Raw genomic sequence first — 27,678 nt, 5'->3', positions numbered from 1 at the left:
GTCAATGGTAATGGTATTAAAATAGATTTATTATCCCTGAGTGTGGCCTATCTTGTTTTAATAACAAGCTCAAGGGGCCACGGGAGTTGATGCCAGGCGCTGCCTCGGGAGGGACCCCGAGGTCACAGCAAGTCCTTAGTCTGCGTCTCCCAGCACCTGAAACTTTCAAGCTCCTTCTCTAGTCTCCCGGGAGGGAAGACTATGCAAATGCTAGAGACATCTTATCTTTTAAAAATTCTCTCACTTTTCAAACAAACAAACACTAACCTCAGTGTTGTTCATCCTCAAAAAGGAGGGCACTGGAGCCACCCCATGCGGTATTTCTCAGCACTCTGTAGGGCGGTGAGTGGTTCTCGTCAGGGGCAAGCCAGGAACCGGCCTCCTCTTTCGCCGGAACAGTGGGAAGGCTTGCGTTTCCCCGGAGCCCCTGCACGGCCGGGCCCGGCCCGCCACGGCTGTGAGTCTGCACAGCTTGACTTCTGCCAAAAAACCAGGCTGCTGCGGTGTGGTGTCTCCCTGGGGGCAGGTCCCAAAGGGCCTCGCCACGATCAAACTGTTTCCAGGCACCTGGGTCCCCAGTGGTGGCACAGGGACAAAGCACTCGGGTTCCAAACGCGACCTTCACTGTGTTCCGTCCTTGGAGACGCTTTTCCCGGAGGCTTTGCGTCCACAGCCCCGCGCTTCTGAGGCCCGGCTGCCTCCGGGTAGAGGGGACGGCTGGGCCGCAGCGGGGGGCGCGCCCTGACTGCACGTGACAGACCGAAGACGCAGCGTGCACGGAGTCGACGACGGCCTCCTCTCCTCCAGCGCGCAGCGGCTCCGCAGCGCCGCGTCGCTACTGGGCCCTGACCTTCTTGCTCTGCGGGCTCGGGGGCTGCTCGTCAGGGGCCCGTTTCCGCAGGGGCTCCGCGTCCCCACCAGCGAGCAGGGCCGCCCGCACCTGCCGCAGCTCCCTCCGTTCCCGCCGCTCCGCCATCTCCTCCAGGTCCCCGGCGAACAGGGCCTTCAGCGGCGTCATCAGCTTGGGCACTGTTGGGAGGTCCCCCAAGCTGACCTACGAAGCGAGACGAAGCAGAGGCTGGGGTGAGGCCATCACGGCTCCCAGGCACCGGCCACACCCCCGTCGGCAGATGCAGCCATCGTGTCAGGCCCAGCCGGGCAGAACCCGGGCACCCCCATGCCCAGTGGTGGGGACAGGCCCAGCCTGACCACACAGGAGGAGGACGCTGCCTCCCAGGCTTGTGCAGAAGCTCAGATGATGTCACTCTGGGCACCGACTGGGCCTAGAGGCTCTCAATGGACCGTGTCCAGAAGGCCCCGTGCCAGTCGTGCTGGGCAGTGGCCCGAGCCTGGCCACCTGCGCATGGATGTAGGGCGTCTCAGCCCCGCCCCCCCCCCCCCACCTGCCCCGCCCCAGCGGTTCCGCACCTTCATGTGGTCAAAGGCGATGCCGACTTTCTCGTTGAAGTCGGGGCTGAAGAGCGGGATCTTGGCATAGCGCTGGCTGAAGTGGTTCAACACGATGAACCCTGCGTTCATCCGCATCCCCACGCCGATGGCCTGGGAGGTGGTGCTGCAGAGATGGGGCAACATGAGGCTGGAGGGAGCGAGTCACGCAGACCCCCCGCCCAGACTGCCGGTCGGGCACCCGGGGGCGGGGCTCCCTGCTGCCGAGCCGGTCTTCCCACTGCCCCCAGGGGAGCCCAGGCTCTGTGCTCTCAGACCTCCCACCAGTGAGCACCTCTGAGAAAAGCAGGGGCTGCCGACTTCAGGCAACACGCTCTTCCCTTAAATAGCGCAAGATCCGCCCCCGGCCTCCCACTTATTCAGCGTTATTTCCAGTTCTTTCCCAAGCCGTTAGTTCCAGTTCTTTCCCGAGCCGCGCCTCCCCCAGAACCTTGCCTGGAGGGCGCTGCAGAAATAAAGACCAAGGCTTGGGAAACAACTGCCTGGGGTCAGAAGCCCCCAGGGCCCCCGGAGGGAAGCAGACCAGCCCAGCATCAGCGGGGAGGAGCGGGGACCCGTTGACGCAGGCTCAGGGGGCTCCGCTACCTGTGTGTCTTTTCCATGGCTTCCTCTTCCAGGCCATCTTCCAAGGTGGCCTCATGGATCAGGAGGGTGGCGTCCTTCCCTAGAGCGTAAGCACAGGCCCTCTGAGAATACCGGCCGACCTGGGGTGCCCACAGCACTGGTCCCTGGGCCCTGGGAGGAGGCTGCGAGTCAGGACGACAGCCAGAATCGTTGGGGGGACCAGAGGTGACTGCCCCTGCTCACCCATCTGGACCAGAGCCTCACAGGGCATGGTGTCCCCCGAATAGACCACCTTCCAGCCGGACGTGTGGACCAGCGCGCAGCCGAAGGCATGCTTGCAGTGCCGGACCAGGCAGGTCTGAAACTGAGGAAGCAGGTGATGGTCTCGTGGGCCCAGCTACCGCCTCTCCCCCTCCTCCCCACGTCACACGCCCCTGTCCCCCAACCCGCCCTCCCATGCCCGGGCCCTCCCCTAACCTCCTCCAAGCCACAGGTTTCCAGCAGCAAACTAATCAACCTTTCCACTTTGGGGTTGGAGACCTCAGCTCCCTTCTGAAGGCATTTGGCAGGAATAATACTGTGAGAAGATTAAAAAACAAACATTTAATCTTAAGTTCAAGTCACTGACTGGAGAGGACCCCCAAATCGCTATGATAAAGAAAATTTAATTCCGTCATTGAGGCAGGGAGCGAGGACACTCGGCCCTGGAACTGTGTCTGGGGGAAGTGTTGGCAAAGATCTAGGATCGGGAACAGAAGTGAGGAGGGCCGAGGAGAAACACGTCGAGGCAGAGGAACGTTTAGAGGTGGGAACCGCCTCCCCGTCTCCCTGCGGTCTGAGCCTGCCTCGGACGCTCACCGTCCAGGGCCCGAGCCGGGCGCTCACCTGACGTGGTGCAGCAGCGGCTGGCACTGGGTGTGGTACTGCTGGAGCCAGGCCCGCAGCTGCGTGGGGGCCACTACGAGCAGCGGGTGGCACGGCTTCCCCAGCGACACCTGGAACGGGGAGATCAGAGCGCCGAGCGCACGGCGCGCGTTGCAGGGAAAACGGCGTGCTGCGGCCCGAGGCATGGCTGTGCGCGCGCGTGCGTGTCTGTGCGCATGCGCTCATTCCAAAGAAAGGCAGAAGGGCAGTCCAGTCCCGCACAACTCACCAGAGCCCGCTCCCTCTGCAGCAGGATGTTCAACAAGCCCTGGGAAAAAGGAGGGGCACAGATCAGCCAGGTCCACACCCGACCTCCTTCCCGCGTTGGGGCCCCTGCGTGCCCGGCACTCTAACAGACCCAGCCGCCCGCCCCCGGGCGAGGGCAGCTCCGAGCAGCTGCGTGGCGAGGTGAGACGCACGTGGCGCCGGGCTTGCGGACAAGCCCAGGCCCGGGCGGAGGTGCGCGGCCCCGGAAGAGGGAGGCGGCCCGCTCACCGTGTGGTGGTCCGCGTGCAGGTGGGACACGAACACGGCGGCAAGGGTGCCCAGGAGCTGGTCTACTTCGTCCCCGTAGTGGCGGCACAGCTGCCCGAAGGTGCCCTCCCCGCAGTCCAGCAGCAGGGACGTGTCGGAGCTATGGGAGGAGATGGTGGGAGGAGATGGTTTGCCCTCAGGGAGGAGGGCAGGACAAGGCTGGGTGCCCGTCTCCCGGGACCGCTCAGTTCCTCCCGCGGGAGCTGCTGTCAAGAGGATGGTGGTCTCACACGTCCATCCTCGTGACACGAAATACTGTCGTGACGTGAAGTGCACGGAGCGTACCTAGAGCTACACAGATGCTGGGCACCCAAGAGAGTCTCTGCAGAAGGAGAGGGTGAGGACATGAAATCCACAAGACTACTTAGAAGGAACGTGGCGACAGCCGCTGTGGCCGCCAGGCTCTGCTTTAGCTGGCGCGGCCCGGAGACAGCGGCTGCACCAACGCCCTCCTGGAAAGGCCGGGGCTGCTTCCCGCCAGCTCCTCCGTCACGAGAGAAACACGTCCCAGACCCGTGCGCTTCTGCTGTCGGGGTGCCCCTGACAACTGCCAAGTACGCTTAACGCGTTCTTTGGCCGTTAGCTATCCACCACCACCAGCACCCGGGTGACAAAGCAAAACTTAAAAACGAGCCTGGCTTCCCGCAGACGGCCCTGGTCCGCCTCCCTGCGGACCACCACCACCAGGCAAACCCAGGAGCCCCGAAGCCACTCCGCACCCCAGCGGCACCAGTGAGGGGCCCTGTGAGACAGAGGCGGACGCGAGTCCTGGCCTGGGTCTGCCCCACCGCCAGCCGTGAGCAGCCTGGGGCAGGTGCACCGATGATGGGGGTGCAGGAGGTGGCCAGTCACTGGTTCACAGGAGGGACGTGGAAACTTAGCGAGACGGCCCCTCAGCAGGGCGACGGCATACACGATACACGTCAGTGGTTTGCATCCGAAGACGTAACGGGCGGCCAGCTTGGGTGACTCCCTCCAGTCCAGCTAGCTACGGAGGCCGGAAACCGCCTGCCCCCCACCCCCGCCGGGCCCCCAGCCAAGACGGGCCTCCAGGGACATACAGGCTGCACCGCAAGGTTAGCCTGGCGGGTGGAGCAGGGTCTGCTGAGAAAGCCCCGGGCTCCCCGCTGACGGGCCCCTCCTGTGCAGGATGAATACCTGATGTTGATGAGAGTGGAGCTGACGTTCCGGATCTTCATGGGGATCGCGGACCCCGTTCCGAGGAAGACCACTTCTGGATACCGGCTTCTCTTCTCTATGGAAAGACACGTCAAGTTGTTCACTTCTTCGGGTCAGAAGTGAGCCAGCACTGGAGTTAAGTCCAGCTCCCCAGGAGGGGCTGGTGGTCTGACCTCCTTACACACGGGCCTGGGGCGAGGGGCCCCGGTGCTGCCTGGGAAGGAGAATGAAGGAATTCCACGGGCCCTTCTTCAGCAGAGTTGCTCTAAGTGTTAAATAGCAAAGGCCACCTTTTCATGCTACAAGTCAGCATTTATCTCCCGGGGCTGGGGACCCCCGGCACAGGCCCTGCTGCACTTTGCAGTGGCTCCGAGGGGGGCCAGCTCCCCAGAGAAGAGGCAGAGCCGCCTAGATTCTGAAGATGGGGCCCCGCTCGGCCTGACAGGCCCCGGGTGCACGTTTACGAATGTAATCTAAATGGCCCTTTAACGTGCAAACCAGAAACCCATCTCAAGCCCATGGCATGTGCAGCCAGGAGGGCATCTTAAAACACCGGCCTGGTGCCAGCTGGGTTAAACCTGAACCCGCCCTCTGGTCCAGCCTTGTTTCTCCGCCTCATTCGTGAGCTGAACACAACACTGGGAAAACCAAGTACTAGAAAGAGGTCCCGGAGTTCCCCAGACTGCTCTTCCTGTCAGGGCGGTGAGAGCCCAGCAAGGTGAGTGCCATGGCCAGGACCTTCCGTGGATCCTTCCCGGCAACACCAGGACTAGACTACCAGCTCTGCCCAGGGCCTCACAGGAGGCCCCAGACCCGCCGCACTCAGCTCAGCGTGGGCCTCGCCAGGAGAGCCTGGGCACTGTCACCTAGCCTCCAACCTAACCGGTCCGGGCGGGGGCCGGCACTGGTGGTCTTAAGTGGAGGCCAGAGAAGCAGTGGCTTCAGCAGGTACACGGGGCTCGACGGGGCCACGGTGACCCTCCACTCAGTGCTGTGTGAACAGCTGCAGGAGGGCAGAGGCCAGGAGACACCGGGGCTGGTCCCGGTCTGGCTCACCCGCCGGGGCCGGGCCGTCCTGCACAGTCTTCCTGTACTCCTGCACGCTCTCCTGGAAATTGGGCAACTCCAGGGCCTCGGCAATGAATTCCTCAGGGTCGCAGGTCATGATGGCATCCCTGCAAGAAGAAGGCATCTCAGGGCATCAGGGGGAGCATGTGGCCCCAGGCAACCACCCTGCACAGCCAGCTCAATCCCTGGGGACCGCCTGCAGAAAGTGCTTTCAAATCTAAGTGACTGGGGCCTGGGGCAGCTCCGCTCTCCTGCCCGGCAGACCTTCTCCCAGCTCAGGGGGTCTCACAGTTCCGGCTGCTCAGAACCTCTCAGCTCAAAGCGGGACGGGGCAGCCCTGGCACTCCTGACATGTCGGGGGGGGGGACGGTGTGGGCACTCTACGCAGCCTCCTGACCTCTGCTCACTACACCCGCTAGCATCGGGCATCCCCCGGGGCTGAGGGAGGGAAGGGGGCCCCTCAAGGGCCCCAACTATTCACCGCGACAGTGCCCGGTGTCCAGCAGTGGTCCAGAACGGGGTCTGCCCGGACACAGACACCACGGCGTGCACGGGCCACTTCCAGTTATTCAAGGGTGACATTTTAAAAGTTAAAGATGCAGGGCAGTAAGCACCTCTCAGGTGACTGGCTGGGGTGACCGCTACAGCGCCTTTCACCAGGTGCCTCGGGCAGTGCCGCCCCCGACCCGCTAACCCCCCCTCACAATCACCCTAAGGGAACACGGTTCTCCTCAAGGACTTTTATATAAGGCACTTGTTTCGTTACAACAGCAAAAAGCTGGAAATGCCTCCAACACACCAACCCCCGTCTCTGGAACACGGGCAACAGTGTCCTTACGCAGCCTCTCATGACGGGAAAAGACTGGCAGCGGGTCAGGCCCTGAACCCGCGGTGCAGACGTGTATTTTAACACGTCCCCACGTACTCAGAGATAAAAAACACAAAATGCTAACCACCGCCGTGTCAGGGTGATGGGATTAGGGCTGACTTTCTTCCCCCTACGCTCACTCATTTTCCACATTCCAAAACAACGCACACACGGCTGTTAGCAGAGGCAACTTTCAGGAAAGGACGGCGTCAGCCCCCGTCTCCCCGCCTCCCCGGGTCAGCTGATGATGGGACGCAGCCACCGTCTGCCACCCATCGTCTGCGGCTCCTCCCGGGTCCGACGCGGAGACCACGCGTTTGAGCAGCCCGCGCCGCTGACCCCTGGGCCCCACCCCCACCCCCGAACGAGCCTGACGCGCCCCGCCCCCCGCCGGCTGAGACCACACCCACCTCTGCCACTCGCGCCGGGGCCGGAGCTGGTACTTGAGGAGACACTGGCCGCGGACCAGGGGCACGCAGGGAGCAAGCCCTCCTTCCTGCAAGAGAAGGAGCCGCGGTCCGCGGGGGGCAGCTGCCTGCGGGGTGGGCAGCGGGCCAAGCTGAGCCACTACCTGGGGGCGGAGGCTGGCGAGCGGGGGGAAGATGCCGGGGTGGATGAGGCCGAGCTGCGTCTGGATCTTGTGGCTGCGGAGGTTGTGGACCGACTCACAGTGCTCGTTCAGGACCAGGTGCTGGGTGTCGGGCCCGAACCTAAGACGGACGCGCACACCGTCAGCACAGTGTCCTTCTGGGAAGACTCCCACCCACGGGGCGGCACCGGGGGCGGGGCGGCCAGGTACTGGGAATGTTCAAGAGTGTGAGCGACGTGTGCACCGCGGTCACCCTACGTGGCCAGACGCAGCCCTGCCCCTCCTCCTCCGAGCCCGGCGTCTCTACAAAGTCAGAGGCCCTGGGTGTGGGGGAAGAGCACCCGGAAAGCCAGGGGCAAGTACAGCGCTGGGGACTTGGACACACAGGGAGCATGGGGGGAGAAAGAGGAAAACTGTGATGGGCGTCAGCACTCAGACCCCGAGGGGCAGAGGACCCGGGCGCCGAGGAGGGACTGCCGGGGCCGGCGGGGGAGGGCAGCGTCACCACACGTCATCACGCGCCCAGGTCCAACCCCAGCAAGTCCTTCCACCCGGCGCCGGCCTCGGCCAACGAAAACAGGAGAGTAGGACCCGTCCTCCCGGTCACTGAACGTGGGTTGTGGGCAAGATCGGGAGAGGGGAATGAAGCGCGTTTGCTGCCTGGCGTGTCGCGGACGTTCAGTAAACTGAAGCTGCGGCTTTATCCTTGCAAGACTCTTCTTTAGGAAACACGCACGGGATGGTCCAGAGGCAGGATTTGTTCAGAGCTCGGGAAACCAGCCCCAGGCAAGCGGGGACGCCCCCAGGATCCAGGGAGGGCGGGAACCCCAGGGAGAGCTCAGGCGGGGGGCAGGGGCGGCAGTGGAACCGTGGCTGGCGGGGCTCCTACCTCTCCATCCACTGCTGATATCTGCTGTCCAGGAGCACGTGCTCCGGGGTCATGTGGACCACCAGGGCCACGGGGGCTTCGGCTTTTCCTTGGAAACTGGGAGGAAGGAAGCAGGGGGCTCTGCTGGGTCAAGTGGTGCAAACTCAGGACACGCGGACGCGGGGCCGGGCAGCCAGGGAGGGCGCTGCATGAGCCGTGGTGGGCCAGGCCGGCCTTCCCGAGCAGTGTCGGCTCTCACCTCTCCGCCCGGAGACCCCTCCTTACCTCCTGAAGGTGGCATTCTCACAGAGGGGCTGAATGAATCCTTCGTCTGGACATTCTACCACAACGAAAGTGACCCTGGGGTCTGGGGCGGTGCAGATCTCTTCAGGCAAAATCTGTGAAGTCACTGAGGTCAGGATGTGCTCCCAGGGCAGGCCCTGGAGTCACCTGCTAACGCCGCATCACCCCCTCCAGAGAAGCGCCGACATAAGACCACCACCTGCGCCCTTCTCGCCCTCTCCGCTGACACGCAGACAGGCGGCCGCCGGCTGGCAGAGGGCGTTTCACACCTGGCGTGGCCAGACGGCCCGGCATGGCACGCACGGTTCTCTCAGGTCGTGTGGTCCTGACGTCCTCACATCTCGTGACATCATCATTCCCCTGGGCCACACATCTGAATTCCACCCTTATGGGGTCCACCCTGAGCTCAAGTACAAGGGGGAGCATCCATCCTATAAGGAGACCCCCAAATCCTAAAGCGACAACCTCCAGAAATGGCCCAACACGGCCAGCGCTGATGCGCACGACAAGCCTAGACAAGAGACCCTACTGTATCGCTCAGCGAAGTGCTGAAATCCAAGCTGTTCAGTGCCCTCAGAAGTGGTGTCTGCAGGGCCTGACCCAGGCAGTGACTCTGTCCAGCGTCCCGGCCCCTGCCTGTCACTGCTGAGACCGCAGCAACAGGGCACCTCACCTCTCTTCCTTCGAATGTGATGCTTTTCCCGTCCTTGACAGCAGCAATGATGGGCGCAATGGCAGCTGTTCCGCTGAAACGAGAGGCGAGGCCTCGGTGAGGGCGGGGCTCTGGGAGCTCAGCGAGCCCGGCGAGGCCCCCCAGCTGTCCCCGCCACTCACACTGGGAGGCCCAGCTCCTTCGCTTTGAGTACTAAGAAGTTTCCCTTCTTCATGTGGAGCTGTAAGGAAGAGATCTCCATGTAATTCCAGTGACTGATGAAGAAGCTTGGTTTTCATCATTCGTTTTGAAATCACTTGAGTTGAGCACTAAAAGCTGAATGATTTAAAACCAAGGTGTTTTATTTCCCATTAACTCCTTACACATCTAATAAAATGCAATCCATTTCCACATCAAATAAGACGTGTCCTCCAAGTACCTGGAGGAGAAAACACTGTTGCTTTTATCATCCTGCGCAGGTCAAGTAACAGCCAAAGGAGTGTCACCAGAACACGTTCTAGCAGAAATGATCGCGTAACCACCGTGTGACACGGCATTCCGGTGACAAGGGCAGGGTAGAGCGTGTGGATGGTTTTTCTCCTCTACTTTTCACGTATTTGGCAAAACTGTGCTGTTGCTTTTATACGAAGTTACAATAAAAAGTTCCCAGTATTCTCTTATTATGTTAAAAGGGAAACCAATAATCCTAACACAAAACCTCGTAATCATTCTGTACTTAAAAACTCATGTCCCAACGTTTTAGAAATCCACGTATTTCACACCTAATAACAGGAAAAGTCAGAAATGGCATAAAATGTTAATGAGTCTTTCAGGGTTGACTTATATTTGAATTTCATTTTCTTCCTTAGATCTTTAGAAGCTATTTGCTTTTCCTTTCAACTTCCTGCATTTAGGACACTACTCTTAGGGCTGAGTCTCCAGTTTGGATCCGAAAGCCTTATTAGGACTCTAGGATTTTCTATCTTGGAAAACGTTATGCTAGAGGAATGATGACAGCTTAACGTGAGCACATAATACAGAGATGACAGAACTTAGATGACACCTTCAGATAACGACATTAACAAGCACTGTGGTGACCACAGACCCAGATGAAACTGGATGGAAGCAAAATGTTTCTAATGTTTCACAGGAATGTCAGGCCTAAGGCCCGCAAAACCCATGCCTCCCTCCACAAGCTCAGTTCAACCCGTGGAGAAAGTTGTTCCCGTCTGAAAACCCAACGCCAGCTCACAGGCCCCAGGGCAGCAGACGGCTGCCCGAAGCCCAGGCTCCTATCGGACAAGAGCCTCTCAGACCCTCACACCCAGAGCCTATTTCTCCCACCTCCCAGAACTTGAACTAGCTTTGCTTTACCGCCTTCTGAACCCTGTGCCGAGAAGCAGCCCATTTTCAGGGAAGGGCAAAGGGGCTGCAGGATGACACAGTGGGAGCAGCGTGCACCAGGTGGGAGGAGCCAGAGGCCAGGATGCAGCCCGAAGCGACGCTGCTCCCAGGACAGCTGCCCCCGGACAGTGCCCTGATCGCACAGGACACACCATGCTCGACGTGATCTGTTCAGGAAGGACTGATGCGATGCCACTCAAAGGATTACCACGTAAACTGCTGTAGAAAATTATTCTGCTGCCTAAAAATTCAGACACACAGAAGTAACAAGCCTATGGGCAACAGTACTTAACTTTTACAAAAGTTAAGTACTTTTTATATCTAAGTAAAATAGATATAAACTATTTTTATAGATATAGATATTATTTTTTACTATGTAAGTAAGTTGATAGAAGTTATACTGGCAACAATCTTACAACTAACAACTAATATTACTACTGACCTTTCATAACTGTGTTCACTTGCTGGTGTTAAAATTTTTTACAAATGGATGAAAATTACAAATGTATTTTAAAATCAACTTTACCAAGTCGACTTTAAATCAAATATATTGCTTTAAAAAAAAAAAAAAATCAAAGCTCACGAAAAAGCAACGTAGTCTTACCGGAGATTAGACAACTGTTTGCTGCAGGTTCTAGTAAAATAAAATTTTAATGCAAAGTCCTACTGAAAGTAGGCAATTAGATCTGAAAAACACGTGATTGTAATCACATTTTCATAGAATTTGACCAACTTCAGTTTAGCAATCTAGGCCTCTGTGAATGCTAAGCCAATATTAAAATTAGTCCAGGGTCGACCCACCAAGGTCATGTGACTTTTCTGGACTGTTAAACTTTGTTGTAATAAAATGAGAGAGAAAAAAAAATTAGTCCAATGTCAGAAGCTTAACGACTACAGTAAGATGATATAAAACAGAGTTGAAGGAGCCTAAATAAAGGCCTGATTCATTTGAAGGGAAATGAAGCTTTTTATGAAAAAGTAGTCTTTTGATCCTTCTCAAACTCTTCGAAAAAATCGAATAGGGAACACTCCCAGACATTGTATGAAGCCACCATCACCCGATACCAAAACCAGACAAAGACAACACCAAAAAAGAAAATTACAGGCCAGTATCTTTGATGAATATAGATGCAAAAATTCTCAACAAAATATTAGCAAACTGAATCCCAGCAACACACAAAAAAGATCATACACCACGATCAAGTGGGATTTATCCCAGGAATGCAAGGATTCTTCAATATATGCAAATCAATGTGATACACCATATTAACAAATTGAAGGAAAAAACCATATGATCATCTCAATAGATGCAGAAAAAGCTTTCAACAAAATTCAACACCCATTTATAATAAAAACTCTCCAAAAGGTGGGCAGAGAGGGAACCTACCTCAACATAATAAAGGCCGTATGTGACAAACCCACAGCAAACATTATTCTCAATGGTGAAAAAACTGAAAGCATTTCCTCTAAAATCAGGAACAAGACAAGGGTGCCCACTCTCGTCATTATTATTCAACATAGCTTTGCAAGTCCTAGCCACATCATTCAGAGAAGAAAAAGAAATAAAAGGAATCCAAACTGGCAAAGAAGAAGTAAAACTGTCACTGTTTGCAGGTGACATGAAAATACATAGAAAATCCTAAAGATGCCACCAGCAAACTACTAGAGCTAATCAATGAATTTAGTAAAGTTGCAGGGTACAAATTAATACACAGAAATCTCTTGCAGTCCTATACACTAACAACAAAAGACCAGAAAGAGAAATTAAGGAAACAATATCCCACTTACTGCAACAAAAAGAATACTTAGGAATAAACCTACCTAAGGAGGCAAAAGACCTGTATGCAGAAAACTTTAAGATACTGATGAAAGAAATCAAAGATGACACAAACACATATAGAGATATACCATGTACTTGGATTGGAAGAATCAATATTGTGAAATGACTCTACTACCCAAAGCAATCTACAGATTCAATGCAATTCCTATCAAACTACCAATGGCATTTTTCACAGAATTAAAAGAAAAACTTTTACAATTTGTATGGAAACACAAAAGACCTCCAATAGCCAACGCAATCTTGAGAAAGAAAAACAGAACTGGAGGAATCAGCCTCCCTGACTTCAGAGTATATACTACAAAGCCACAGTAATCAAGACAGTATGGTACTGGCACAAAAACAGATATATATATATATATATATATATCAATGGAACAGGATAGAAAGCCCAGAGATAAACCCACGCATATATGGTCACCTAATCTATGACAAATCAGGCAAAAACATACAATTGAGAGGGCTTCCCTGGTGGCACAGTGGTTAAGAATCCGCCTGGCAATGCAGGGGACTCAGGTTTGAGCCCGGGTCCGGGAAGATCCCACATGCCGCGGAGCAACTAAGCCCGTGCGCCACAACTACTGAAGCCTGCGTGCCTAGAGCCCGTGCTCCGCAGCAAGAGAAGCCGCCGCAATGAGAAGCCCGCACACTGCAACAAGGAGTAGCCCCCGCTCGCCTCAACTAGAGAAAAGCTTGGGCGCAGGAATGAAGACCCAACGCAGCCAAACATAAATAAAATAAATTTTTAAAACTTAAAAAAATATATATACAATGGAGAAAAGACAGCCTCTTCAGTAAGTGGTGCTGGGAAAACTGGACAGCTACATATAAAAGAATGAAATTGGAACACTCCCTAACACCATACACAAAAATAAACTCAAAATGGATTAAAGACCTAAATGTAAGGCCAGACACTGTAAAACTCTTAGAGGAAAACGCAGACAGAATGCTCTTTGACATATATCACAACATCTTTTTCGACCCATTCCTTAGAGTAATGAAAATTAAAACAAAAATAAACAAATGGAACCTAATGAAACTTCAAAGCTTTTGCACAGCAAAGGAAACCATAAACAAGACGAAAAGACAACCCTCAGAATGGGAGAAAATATTTGCAGACAAAGTAACCGACAAAGGATTAATCTCCAAAATATACAAGCAGCTCAAACAGCTCAATATCAAAAAAACAAACAACCCAATCAAAAAATGGGCAGAAGACCTAAATAGACATTTCTCCAAAGAAGACAAACACATGGCCAACAAGCACGTGAAAAGATGCTCAACATCACTAATTATCAGAATAATGCAAATCAAAACTACAATGAGGTATCACCTCACACTGGTCAGAATGGCCATCATCAAAAAATCTACAAACAATAAATGCTGGAGAGTGTGTGGAGAAAAGGGAACCTCCGATACACTATTGGTGGGAACGCAAATTGATTCAGCCACTGTGGAAAACAGCACGGAGTTTCCTTAAAAAACTAAAAATAGAACTACCCATTACTGGGCATATACCCAGAGAAAACCATAATTCAAAAAAATACATGCACCCCAATGCTCACAGCAGCTCTATTTACAATAGCAAAGACATGGAAGCAACCTAAATGTCCATCAAGAGAGGAATGGATAAAGAAGATGTGGTACGTATATACAACGGAATATTACTCAGCAATAAAAAGGAACGAAATTGGGTAATCTGTAGGGACGTGGATGGAGTGTCATACGCAGTGAAATAAGGGAGAAAGAGAAAAGCAAATGTCATATAATAACGCATATATGTGGAATCTAGAAAACATAAGTTATCTTATTTGCAAAGCCGAAATAGAGACACAGACGTAGAGAACAAATGTATGGATATCAAGAGGGAAGCGGGTGGGGCGGGAGGAATTGGGAGACTGGGATTGACACATACACATTATTGGTACTATTTATAAAATAGACAACTGATGGGAACACACTATATAGCACAGGGAACTCTATCTAATGCACTGTGGTAACCTAAACGGGAGGGAAGTCCAAAAGGGAGGGGATATCTGTACGTGTATGGCTGATTCACTCTGTTGTGCACTGGAGGCTAACACACATTGGAAAGCAAACATACTCCAATAAAAATTAATTTAAAAAAAAAGCAATCCCCAAATCCTCAGAAATATTTCTGCTGTAATTTAAAAAAAAACATGGGGTCCATAGACATAATGGAGTATTACTCAGCCATTAAAAAGAAAAAAAATGAAATAATGCCATTTCCAGCCACAGGGAAGGAGGTAGAGGTGATCGTACTAAGTGAAGGTAGTGAGACAGGGAAAGACAAGTATCATATGACACCACTCATGGGTGGAACCTAAAAGTGGATACACATGAACTTTACAAAACAGACACAGCCTCACAGACTCAGAAGAGAAACCTGTGGTTACCGAAAGGGAAAGGCGGTGGGCAGGGAGACATGAGCAGGTTGAGATTAACATATACACACTCCTATTTATAAAATAATCAACAAGGACCCAGGCTACAGCACAAGGAACCCTACTCAACACTCTGGAATAACCGATATGGGAAGAGGACCCGAAAAAGCACACACATAGGTCTATGTATGAGGAAATCAAGTTCCTGTACACGGAGGAAAAAACAGCAGTGATAACAAAACCCGCAACGCTGTAAATCACCTACGCTCCAATAAAAAATAAAATTTAAAATAGAAAAAGAAGAAATGCCAAATCTGTGCCCCTCAGGCCTTGGTGCCCTGAGCTGGTGTCACGTCCCTGGAGCCCGAGCAGGCTTGGGGCCCAAGGCTGGACCGCCAAGGGCTAAGGGAGCCAGGGAGGACATGCCAGCAGACGAGCCCCGCACCCTCTCCAGACCCAGGCGGGTTTATTCCTATTAACAAATGGAAGGGTAAAAGCCATATGATCAGCGAAACCAAGCAGGGTGCGCCCAAAGGATGGTGGCGCCCACGCGCTGTAAGAGCTCCGAGTCCGCGCCTCCTTTGGGTCGCCCCACCTACCCACGGAAGACAGCACCCTCGGCAGAGCGGTGACGCCGGAGTGGGGACTGGCTGAAGGCGGGCCGGAAGGGGTGAGGGGAGGAAGTCCCGAGACACAAGCCTGGGGCGTTTCTTCTGGCCCATTGCCCTCTAACTGGCAACCCAGGAACAGCACTTTGCCTCAGGCTCTGGTTGCCGGGGACCCAGAGCCGGTCACGGAGAAATGCTGCCGCCTTGTGGCCGTTTCCCATAACAACAACTTTAAAACCAGTGCTGAGGGGCACTTGATCTTCACAAGGCCTGCGGGGCTGTGAATGACACCTGCCCTCAAGAAATGCCCTGGGGTAAATCATCGGAAAAGAATTCAAAACGGGGCTGACTTTCAACAGGCCAATTTCAAGAGGTAAATTATGCACACACTGTATTAAAAAATAAAAATTTAAAAAGCACATGCAAAGATACTCAACATCAGTCAATATTAAAGAAATGCTAATCAAAATTACAATGAGGTTATCACCTCACACCGGTCAGAATGGTGTCATCGTCAAAAAAAAGTCTACAAAGAATAAATGCTGGAGAGGGCATGGGGAAGAGAGAACCCTCCTACACCGTTGGTGGGGATGTAAATTGGTACAGCCGCTATGGAGAACAGTATGGAGGTTCCTTAAAAAACTAAATGTAGAGTTAGCATATGATCCAGCAATCCCAGTCCTGGGCTTAGATCCGGAGAAAATCCTAATTCGAAAGGACACGAGCACCCCTATTTTCAGGGCAGCACTATTTACAATAGCCAAGACACAGAAGCACCCAAATCGTCCAACGACAGATAAATGAAGCATATGTGGTACATATATGCACTGGAATACTACTCGGCCATAAAAGAAGAATGAGCTAATGCCATTTCCAGCAACAAGGATGGACCGAGAGATTATCATACTCAGTGAAGTAGGTCAGAGAGAAAGACAAATATCATATCAATTACAGGTGCAATCTATACCTTCGTACAATCCAACTAATTTACAAAAGAGAAACAGACTCACAGACTCAGAAAACTTACGGTTATCGAAAAGGAAAGATGGGGGGGAATAATTTAGGAGGTTGGTTATATTCAGTCGATATTCAAAAAGGACCTACTGAATAACACAGGGAACGCTACTGAACACACTGTAAGAACTTATATTGGAGAAAAGAAACCGAGAAAGAATACATATACGTCAATATATAACTAAATCAAGTTCCTGGATGCCTAAAACAAACACAACCTTGGAAGAAATCAACTCTACTCCAATATAAAATAAAAATTAAATTAAAAGAGAAGAAAAAGAAAAAACAAGAGTGGAGCATGGAGAAGTGCTGCCGCCTTGTGGCTCCTTCCCGTAACAACAGCTTTGAAACCCGTGCTGATGGGCACTGAATACAAGGCCTGTGGGGCCGTCAAGGAAAGACACCTGTCCTCCAGAAATGCCCCAGGTAGGGCATCGCAAAAGAATTCAGAAGAGGGCAGACACTTGAGAAGCCAGTTTCAAGAGGTGCGTTTTACTTACCCCGTTTACAAACAACCACATGAAAAGATGTCCAACACTGCGAAATATTAGAGAAATGTAAACCAAAACAACGAGGTTATCACCTTACACTGGTCAGAACTGCCACTGTCAAACAGTCGACAAACAATGAAGGCTGGAGAGGGTGTGGAGAAAAGGGAACCCTCCTGTACTGCTGGTGGAGATGTAAATTGATACAGCCACTACGGAGAACAGTATGGAGGTTCCTTAAAAAACTAAAAATAGAGCTCCCATATGACCCAGCAATCCCACTACTGGGCATATACCCTGAGAAAACCATAATTCAAAGAGACACATGCACCACAATGTTCACTGCAGCTCTATTTACAATAACCAGGAGATGGGAGCAACCTAAGTGTCCACCGACAGATGAATGGATAAAGAAGATGTGGTACATATATACAATGGACTATTACTCAGCCATAGAAAGGAACAAAATTGGGTCATCTGTAGAGCTATGGATGGATCTAGAAAACTGTCAAACAGTGAAGTAAGTCAGAAAGAGAAAAACAAATATCACATATTAAAGCATACATGTTGAATCTGAAAAAATTGGTGTAGACAATCTTATTTACAAAGCAGAAATAGACACAGAGATGTAGAGAAGAAATGTATGGCTACCAAGTTGGGGGGCGATGAATTGGGATATTGAGATTGACATGTAAACACTATTGATACTATGTATAAAATAGATAACTAATGAGAACCTATTGTATAGCTCAGGGAACTCTACCCAATTCTGTGGTGACGTAAATCAGAAAGAAATCCAAAAAAACAGGGGATATATGTATACGTATAGCTGATTCACTTTGCTATACGGTAGAAACACAATACTGTAAAGCAACTATACTCCAATAAAAAAAAATTAGTACGTCAGCAGTGTAACAACTACAGGAAGATGATATAAACTAAAAGAGGTGAAGGAGCCTCAATAAAGGCCTGATTCATCTGAAGGGAAACAAAGCTTTTTGTGAAAAAGTAGTCCTTTAATCCTTCTCAAACTCTTCCAAAAAATTGAAGAGGAGGGAACACTCCCAAAGACATTCTATGAAGCCATCATCACCCTGATACCAAAACCAGACAAAGACAACACCAAAAAAGAAAATTACAGGCCAACATCTTTGATGAATATAGATGCAAAAGTTCAACAGAATATTAGCAAACTGAACCCAACAATACACAAAAAAGATCACACACCACGACCAAGTGGGATTCATCCCGAGTTCACAAGGATGGTTCAATATACTCAAATCAATGTGATACACCACGTCAACAAAAGACAAAAAACACACGATCATCTCAATAGATGCAGAAAAAGCATTCGACAAAATTCAACATCCAATTCATGATAAAAACTCTTATCAAAGTGCGTAGAGAGGGACCACGTCTCAAGATAATAAAAGCTATTTATGACAAACCCACAGCCAACATAATACTCAAGGGTGAAAAGCTGAAAGCCTTCCTGCTAAAATCTGGAACAAGGATGTTCCACTCTCACCTCTTCTATTCAATGTAGTACTGAAAGTCCTAGCCACAGTAATCAAAGAAGAAAAAGAATTTAAAGGTATCCAAATTGGAAGGGAAGAGGCAACACTGTCATTATTTGCAAATAATATACTATATATAGAAAACCCTAAAGACTACACACAGAAACTACCAGAACTGATAAGGTAGCAGGATACAAGATTAACATACAGAAATCAGTTGCATTTCTTTACATTAACAATGAAATATCAGAAAGGGAATGTAAAAAAATAATACCTTTTAAAATCACAACCCAAAGAATAAAATACTTAGGAATAAACCTTGCCAAGGAAGTGAAAGACATATGCTGAGAACTATAACATTAATAAAGGAAGTTGAAGATGACTTAAAGAAATGGAAAGATATCCCACGCTCTTGAATAGGAGAAATTAATATTGTTAAAATGGCCATACTACCCAAAGCAATCTACAGATGTAATGTGATCCCTATCAAATTACCCATGACATTTTTCAAAGAAGTAGAACAATCCTAAAATTCATATGGAACCACAAAAGATCCAGAATTGCCAGAGCAATCCTGAAGAAAAAGAACAAAGCAGGAAGCATAACCCGCCCCCAGACTTCAGACAATACTACAAAGCTACAGCAAGCAAAATAGCATGGTACTGCCACAAAAACAGACAAATGGATCAATGGAACCAAAGAGAGAGCCCAGAAATAAACCCACACACCTACTGCCAATTAATCTTCAACAAAGGAGGCAAGAATATACAATGGGAAAAACAGTCTCTTCAGCAAGTGGTGTTGGGAAAGTTGGACAGCCACATGTAAATCAATGAAGTTAGAACACACCTTCTCACCATACACAAAAGTAAACTCAAAATGGCTTAAAGAATTAAACATAAGACATGACACCATAAAACTCCTAGAAGAGAACACAGTCAAAACATTCTCTGACATAAACCCTACCAATGTTTTCTTGGTCAGTCTCCCAAGGCAACAGAAATAAAAACAAACAAATGGGACTTAATCAAACTTACAAGCTTTTGCACAGCAAAGGAAACCATAAACAAAATGAAAAGACAACCTGTAGAATGGAAGAAAATATTTGCAAACAATGCAACAAACAAGGGCTAATTTCCAAAATATACAAACCGCTCATACAACTCAACACCAGAAAAACCAAACAACCCAATCCAAAAATGGGCAGAAGACCTAAACAGATATTTCTCCAAAGAAGACATACAGACGGCCAATAGGCACATGAAAAGACACTCAACATTGCTAATTATTAGAGACATGCAAATCAAAACTACAATGAGCTACCACCTCACACCGGTCAGAATGGCCATCATTCAAAGTCTACAAATAAATGCTGGAGAGGGTGTGGAGAAAAGGGAATCCTCCTACACTGTTGGTGCAAATGTAAATTGGTTCAGCCACTATGGAAAACAGTAAGGAGGTTCCTCAGAAAACCAAAAATAGAATTACCATACAATCCAGCAATCCCACTCCTGGGCATATATCCAGACAAAAGTCTAATTCAAAAAGACACAAGCACCCCTATGATCACAGCAGCACTATTCACAGCAGCCAAGACATAGAAACCACCTAAATGTCCATCAGCAGATGAATGAATAAAGATGTGGTACATATATACAATGGAATACTCCTCAGCCATAAAAAAGAATGAAATAATGCCATTTGCAGTAACTTGGATGCCAACTAGAGATGATCACACTAAGTGAAGTAAGTCAGAAAGAGAAAGACAAATACCATATGCTATCACTAATATGTGGAATCTAAAATATGACACAAATGAACTTATCTATGAAACAGACTCACAGACATAGAGAACACACTTGTGGTGGGTGCGGGGCAGGGGAGGGATGGAGTGGGAGGTTGGGATTAGCAGATGCAAAGTATTATATATAGAATGGATACACAGCAAGGTCCTACTGCATAGCACAGGGAACTGTCTTCAATATCCTGTGATAAACCATAATGGAAAAGAATATAAAAAAGAACGTATATGTGTATAACTGAGTCACTTTGCTATACAGCAGTAATTAACACAACACTGTAAATCAACTATACTTCAAACAAAAAAAAATTCCTAAAAAAAAAAAAAGTAGTCTTTAACTTCAGAAACTTATCAACTATTTCTGAAGTTCAAGAGAGAGGCTCACAGCCAAATATGAAACATGTCTCTGTAGCCTGACTCTGGCTGGAAGAGAATCTGGAAGTACATACAAGCATAGGTGGTTTACTGGGAACCAGGGCAACTGTTTTCTCTGAACACAGGTGACAGTAGGAGCTGCTACCTTCAAACTACCGGAAACCCTTAGGTCACCAGACACATGTTCATGCAGAGCGTCCAGCAAGGTGCTTACCTTACAGACGAAAGCTACGACCAAGGAGGGGTCCCTGCCGTGCATTTTCTGGCCAACACCTGAGGAGAAACAAATCCGACCACACAAGGTAAATAGCAGTGTCTCCAAGTGCCACAGATCGGTGATCGTCTGATACCTAATCTGACTTCACACAAACTTATATGGATGGAACTGTTCGAATACAAAGGTCAAAGAAACACTGGTATTTTTTCTCAAGCAGATCTTTTCTTTTTCCTACTCGTGTTGAGATCTGAGTAAACAAAAATGCAAAATGCCAACCAGAAAATGGCAAGTGGAATGTTTAAAAAAATGACACATTTTACCTAGATTTACCTAGAAGTGGAGATGTGGGGGAAAAGTAAGTTGTAACGTGCTTCACAAACAAGTGTAGGAATATGGGAAATAACACAAAAGCTACAAGGCCTGCAGAAACGACGTGGGTGTCAGCCCTCACCCGAGCCACCCAAAAAGGACAGCACAGAGGGCCAGCCCCTTGTCAGTCCTCAGACAGACACGGCCTTGAGGCAGAGACAGTAACTTATCAACCCTGCCCACCCCTGGACAACAGCATCCTCAAGCAGCCCAATTCGTGTGATACGTCTCATCCTGGCATTTTAATCCAGTTTCCCAGTAGGCTGTCATTCTGGAAGAAAAGGTGCAAATCCACTCGTTGATATAACTGTTCTGCCTGCTTAGCTGTTAGGTTCTGCACTCAGGAAAAATTAACTTGTGTTACTGCTGCCTTAACGAGAGACAAAAAGTTCATCGTGGCTTCTCTGCACTGCTGACACTGTGCTGGAACACCTCTGTGTGTGGGGTTCTGCAGATATGATGGGTACACATATAAAGAAGTGACTTTGATCTGGGGATGACACTGACTTGCTACAAGTGAAATGGCAATTCAAAAAAAAAATCCCAAGACTGTAACCAATCGTAAAGACTTAATGATCTATGCTGTATGAGGAAATAAACAATGTAACTTTATACCAAAAAAAAAAAAAAGAGAGAAACACAAAGCCTCCCAATCAATCATTTGCCAGGTCCTGCTCTTCCTCTGGTTAAACTGAAGCCAAAGCTTGGGGCTCCCCAGGGCTGCGGACTGGCCCCTACAGCTTCGTGCGGCCGCTTTTAAAGACAACCTTCTCACCTGCCCCACAGCCAAATCCTAACGCGATAAGAAAAAGCGTCTGTTTTGCACACTGAACTTCCTTATGACAAAGATTCGAACGTAGAGCAGAAGCAGCGAACGGATCAAGACAGGCTCACACCCCCGCCAGCGCGCCGCTGCCCACGCGCCATTACCATCCGCCAGGTACTGCTCCCCTTCTGCCGGTCCCGGGTCTGGAGACGGCTCTGGACTCGGCCTCTCTGCACTCTGCGCTGGCTGCTGCTTCCCATTCACCTGTGCACCTGGTCGGGAAGGGAAACGAGCAAGTGACACACGCCGAGGGCAAGCTCACAGCCAGGTCGCCCACCGTGCCGGCCTGTCCTCTACTGGCCACCTCCCCGCCTGGCTCTGGGCTACACGCCCATCCTCCTCATCTTGAGGTTTCTGCCCGGGTCCCAGCCTGACCGCAGCGGGGACTCGAGAGCGTGCTGAGCAGAGAGCACGCGCGCACTCAGCTGCTTTATCCACCGCCATCACGCTCCGCACAGACCTTGGCCCAAGGTTCCCCATCGCCACGAGGAGTGGCACCACCGGGCAGGCAGTTCAGTCAAGGTCAGAAAAACACTCCCGTCGCTGTCCAGCGGTTAGGGCTGCATGCTTTCACTGCATGGGGCCCCGGGTTCGATTCCTGGTTGGAGAACTAAGGTCCCGCAGGCCGCGGTGTGGCGAACAGAAGAAATCCCTGCCCCAAGAGGCAGGCACACGGCAGCTGGTCTCAGCGACCCCCGCCCCGCCCGGCCCTCTGAGCTGCCCGGTCTTCCGGGCTCGCCGGGCGGGCTCAGCACTGATCACTCGCACGTGTCGGAGGGTACGGGGCCACGTGCTGGAGCGGGGTGCACGCCAGGCTAGGGGCGCAGCCGGGGTAGGACACGCGAGGAGAGTGAGCTGGGCCGGCGCAGGCCCGTCTCCCGGCGGGTCCTGGGCTCCTCCGGCCGGGGGTGCGGGCTCGTCTGCCCTCCTCTGCACGCGGCAAGCTCAGACCAGGTGACGGGCGAGGAGCCGGCCCTGCACGTCGCCCACAGTCGGGAGACCGACGCAGAGCGTCAGCCAGACCCCAGGGCGGCACGGACGCAGCAGTGCCTCGCCTGCAGCCTGCCTGTCTCCGCGTCAGGACCGCACGTCGGGCCCCGGGGCCTGAGGAGGCCCTCGAGCCCTTCTGACCGCCAACCGCACTCCCGCCGGGCTGCCGCTTACGAACAAGGCTCACCTGTGCCCACCTCTCCAAGCCCTTGCATCCCAGGAGGGCGCCCACACCTGTGGCAATGCCCTGGCGATAAACGGGCAGATCTGAGGGCAGAGCCGGATTACCTGACGCCCCAAAGTGCAATCACGATCGTTACATACGAGGTAAACGCGTCTGTCCTCAAGGTCATAAGCTCCTTCAGGGCAGGAACTCCTCGGCTAAACTTCCTAATCGTGCTCAGAACACAAAGCCAGGTACACAGGCCAGTGATCGGCAGTTTCTGTTGCCACCTGCCTTCCTGACCCCGGACCTACGTCCTCCCACTCCTAGGAATCGCGGCCTCACACTCACTGTAGATGGGGACCTGGAAGACGGTCATGGTCTCGTCCTGGTATTCCGGCGCGGAGTGGGGTCGCACCGCTGCGGGGAAAAGACCACAGGACAGTGACTGCAGCAGCGAACGAGGGAGGCGTGAGGGTCAAGCCCACATCGCTGCCCACGACTCTGGCGGGAGTCTGTGCTAAAGCCGGAATTTCTGAGTAAACCAAAGTGTTTAGGAAAACGGCGAAAACATAGTTTCGTCAGCCACTAATATTTAGGTCAGCCACGGGAGAAGACCCACGACGATCACAGGCGATAACCCGCTAAAATAAACACGAAGCCGAGACTTAAACGTGAGAGACCCAGGCAAACGCTCGGCATCGAGAGGCCCGGGACACATTCTGAAATAAAATACTAGTGTTTCTACAGAAGAACAAGCCAGACACGCACCGGGCTCTGCCGGCACATCGGCCAGGCCTCCTCCCGTCAAGCGGCCACGCGCCTCCTGCCCAGTCAGCCGCTCACAGCCCTTCTAACTACAAGGGACCCAAGGCCACTCGATGACGAGAACCACCTGCAGGGTCAGGGCGGAGCCTTGGGGCCCCAAGGGAGACCCCCACCCAGCACGCAGCAGCTTTTAACTCACTCCTGCCTCCCCTGCCCGTGTTTGGGGAGAAGCGGGAGGTGAGGGCGCAGCAAACGCTATTTTAAAAATTCATCTCGCGTGGATGAAGCGTTTGACTTTAAGGTTTAATTTCGTCAGCTTCTATGGAGTCTGACTTGAGAGACGGGGACATACGAGACAGAAATGGCAATGAGTCAGAATCAAGGACATACCCAGGTCTATTCCTTTCAGCGGACCAGAAAATATCTTGATAGCTTCCAGGTACTTTTCCTAAGAAAGAAAAATAAGGAAGTGAGCAGTGATGGCTGCACAGGAGGACACAGCAACACGTTCAAGTACACGAGAGGCATCAAAGGTACCGACATTAAACACAGTTCACGGAGTATTTTGAACTTCCTTCATACAAATATTTACTGAGTGTCCACCATATGTCAGATGCCAAGGGGTCAGCAGGGAAAAGATGGGGTCCCTGCCCTCACGGAACTTAAGAATCCAGGGGGAGACAGAAACAATACAAGCGACAACCAGCAGCCATGGTGCTGAGGGAGCTGCAGATACGCAAAACGCGGGGAGCTGGCATCCGACCCAGCTGCAGAGTCGGGGCAGCTCCTGAGCAAACACCCTTTGAGGTGAGCCCTGAAGGAAGGACACAGGCGTGGCAAGAGGGGAACTGGTGCGTGGACGAAGGCCTGAGACAGGAAGGGGCTTCCGTGAAGAGCTAAAAGCCGGCCCGCAGCCCCGCCTGGTGACCAGGGCACAGATGCCAGGGCTGGCGAGGGCCTGGGCCGACAGGACCTGTGGGCCACGTGAAGGCGTTTGCACTGTGTGTACAACAAAGACCCTTGAAGTGTTTTAGGATGAAGTGACCCGCCTGCGGTTCCGCTTGGGAGGGGCCCCTCTGGCCGCAGTGCTGGACGGTCACAGGGGGGCAGGACTGGACATGGGAAGCAATGGCAGTAGAAGGTGTAGGGGCAGACCAACGAGAAGAAGACAGAGGGACGGCCATGCAGCATTATTCCGGGGACACACTTTACAGGGCTGGCCTTTTACCCTAGCACCTGGGAAGCGAACCCTTACGCTAACAAGGTGTACACAACCTCTCGACAGTGTCCTTAGCTGGCTGGGAAGGGACGAAGATGTCTGAAATGTAATAAATAAGGATAAAAGCTGACACCTGTTGTGTCCATATGGCGTGAAACACCTGATAAAGAATGACTGTTTTGCCTGTTACCTCGTTTAATCCTTAACAACTGCAAACCATTTCACAGATGAAGACACTGAGGCTCCAGAAAGGAAAGCAACTCAATCAAGGTCACAGAGTTAATAAGGTTTATGGACTCAGGTGTCTTTAACTCGAAAGGCAAAGTATTTATGCCAACGTCAATTAACTCTGGAGGGCAGAAGGCTGATTTGTAAAATTGGAAACCCTTGTTACTCACATTGAAATGGAGGGCTTAGCTTTGACAGCTGAGTCAGGAGAGACTCACCAGTTGTGGAGGTCCAGAGAGCACACACTTTGGAACCCCGGTTTCCTTTAAAGTAAGAATCATTCCTAAAAGGGACGAATAAAATCAGATCTCTCATCACCCTGACCCGTAGTTGCGGCCAGGAGGCGCACTCCTTACTCCACTTGCTGGTTTTCTGCTTGTTGTGCATGTGCAGAGCGGAAGGGATGCTGGCTAGACCTACGCGGGACACCGGCCATCACTCAAATGCCTCCAGAACAGGCAGGAACTGATACTAGGGTGAGGCACCTCGGGTGCAAAATCGTGCCAAGTCAGAGGCAGGCCACAGATTCCGCACCCTGGGAGCTTCCTGGCCTCACCTGAGTCTCAGCTCTGGGAATGAGACTGGTTCAGCCTCCACTCCCTCCTACCCGCTCCACGAACCTTACAGAATCTGGCGGCAAAACAATCTCGATCCTTCTCATGGATGGGCGTAAACAAGGGGGTAATCTGGACACTGGGCATCTGTGGTAGCGAGTGGACGGTCTCAATGGTGAATGCTGATATACTGACTGTAATCAGCATCACCACACTCTCCAGTCCGTCCCACACCTCCACTCCAGCAACTCAATAAATGAGGTCGATGGTTAACACCTGCAGGCAGCGTCTACTTTCAAATCTACTTTTCTGAGTCAGCTTTTGATTCTCCCTGCTGCAGCTGACGGGGCCGGCATAAAAAGTATTCCAGAGCCCCTGGATTCCAAAGTCGGGCAAAAAAAAAGGGCCAGGCAGGTTAAAATCCCAGACACCTCCCCCCAGCCCCTGACTCGGGAAAGAATACACTCACCACACAGCCCTCCAACATTAGACCAGTGCATTCGGGTCAGGAATATGTTGTCCAAACGAGACACCTTCAGCCTAAGAAAAAGAAAGCGTTGGAGCAGGACAAAACAGAAGGACCAGGGACCCATTCTCCTGCTGTAACAACCCTCCTGCCTCAAAGCCGCAGAGTCATTCCCCGCCCCGCAGGAAAATGGCTGGCTCACTTGTGCTCCTGCATGAGTCGCTGGATGCCTTCCCCGCAGTTGAAGAGATACCTAAAGGACGAACATTACACCAGAGAGTCGTTAGATTCGGTTCTGTAAAACCTCTGCCACCGTTTATATGCTTTGTTGTACACCACAGGGGAAAACAACTAAAAACACGTGCTGTGCTACCAACCGCATTTCTGCTGTTGGGATGCTGGGGTTTGAACCCTCCTCAGCAGAGGCAGGGAGGGATCTGGGGCCTGAGTAGGCTCGAACTGGGGCGAGATGCGTCCTTTCCGCATCACCTCCTCCGCAGACCTGCCCACCCCCAACACGAACTAGGAGGCCCTGGTCCTGGGGTGCACGGGACGGGGCTCGGGGCCGAGGCTTGGGAAGGGAACGCTTATACCCAAGTCTGTCTAAAGGTCAGCGGGGCCTCCCGGAGCCACACGGACGGGGATATAGGGGATCTAGGCTCTCGCATCCACGCTGGGAAGGGGGGGATAGACGGGGTACCAAGCCCAGGAAGGGGCCCCGATGCTCTGGGCGCTCAGCACTGCGGCCTGCGGGGCGGGGCTTGGCCAGGGGACCCGCTGGGCCGGCCGGACCCTGGCGCGGCTCACTGACCGGTTGAACTCGGAGAAGACGTAGAGCGCAGCGCCTGCATCCCGGCCGCCGGCCGCCACCACCTGCAGGTACACGGTGTTCGGGCCCCCAGGCACCCACGACGGGCCGCGCTTCTCCCGCGTGCGCAGGTGCCGCAGCGGGTCCTTGGGCGGCCGCGGCCGGCGAGTCTGTCCCTGAGACATGGCGCGCCCGGCCGCGCACCGCAGCCCCAGCAGCGAGCGGAGAGCCCACATGCGCCCCCTCCTCCCGCTCCTGGGCGCAGCCGGCGGTCTCGCTCCGCGTGCCCCATGCACCGCCCCTCCGCCCGCGTGGCGCCCCAGCCAGTCAGCGCGCCGCCAGCCGGGCCGCCCGCCTACGCGAGGCCGCGCGTCCAATAGGGGGGAGCCTCGCCGCTCCGGACATGTCAATTGGCGGTGACCATAGAGAGGAGGAATGCTAGAGCGCCCTGAACGGCCCCGCCCCTGGTCTCTTTCCGGCTTCCTCGCGTCAATTCTTTCCGGAAATCTTCCCTCGCCTGGGCGGGACTTCTGGGAGCGCAGGACCGGAAAAGGCAATGCCAGCCAGAGACCAGGTTCTCGGAGTGGAGTTGGCTGAGGGGTGAT

The 27,678-nt window shown here is 52.0% G+C and overlaps 1 protein-coding gene across 3 annotated transcripts; it reads right to left on the bottom strand.

The window, feature by feature from the left end:
• Positions 1-8: 8 nt before the first annotated feature.
• Positions 9-27,678, bottom strand: ELAC2 (elaC ribonuclease Z 2). Of its 3 annotated transcripts, none has more exons than XM_079903862.1 (24): positions 27,077-27,460; positions 26,468-26,518; positions 26,269-26,339; positions 25,464-25,528; positions 24,189-24,246; positions 23,382-23,450; positions 21,982-22,089; positions 20,680-20,738; positions 9,199-9,257; positions 9,038-9,110; positions 8,347-8,459; positions 8,083-8,178; positions 7,176-7,314; positions 7,015-7,100; positions 5,725-5,843; positions 4,648-4,744; positions 3,451-3,589; positions 3,185-3,223; positions 2,917-3,026; positions 2,509-2,608; positions 2,275-2,395; positions 2,053-2,131; positions 1,429-1,573; positions 9-1,054 (listed from the first exon to the last, which is right to left on the bottom strand). In XM_079903862.1, the coding sequence occupies exons 1-24, from the start codon at positions 27,307-27,309 to the stop codon at positions 836-838; spliced, it is 2,448 nt and encodes an 815-aa protein (XP_079759988.1). In that variant the 5' UTR covers positions 27,310-27,460; the 3' UTR covers positions 9-835. The 3 variants fall into 3 exon arrangements, with proteins under 3 accessions (XP_079759988.1, XP_079759989.1, XP_079759990.1); XM_079903863.1 differs by having other exon boundaries at positions 2,296-2,395; XM_079903864.1 differs by having other exon boundaries at positions 7,015-7,314; positions 27,077-27,678.

This window comes from Stenella coeruleoalba, assembly GCF_951394435.1.
Source record: "Stenella coeruleoalba genome assembly, chromosome: 19".
NCBI classification, from domain to species: domain Eukaryota; kingdom Metazoa; phylum Chordata; class Mammalia; order Artiodactyla; family Delphinidae; genus Stenella; species Stenella coeruleoalba.
The sequence above is the reverse complement of the archived record's forward strand: the minus strand, read 5'-3'. Positions and strand labels throughout refer to the sequence as shown.

Bases quoted from the DNA above. Each gene is read 5' to 3' on its own strand.
- ELAC2 (XM_079903864.1), bottom strand. From the start codon at position 27,309: ATGTGGGCTCTCCGCTCGCTGCTGGGGCTGCGGTGCGCGGCCGGGCGC. The intron at 24,247-25,463 runs GTGAGTCTCTCC...TTTCTTTCTTAG, and splicing joins TCTCTGGACCTCCACAACTG to GAAAAGTACCTGGAAGCTAT. The intron at 3,590-4,647 runs GTATTCATCCTG...CTCCTCCCATAG, and splicing joins TCCACTCTCATCAACATCAG to CTCCGACACGTCCCTGCTGC.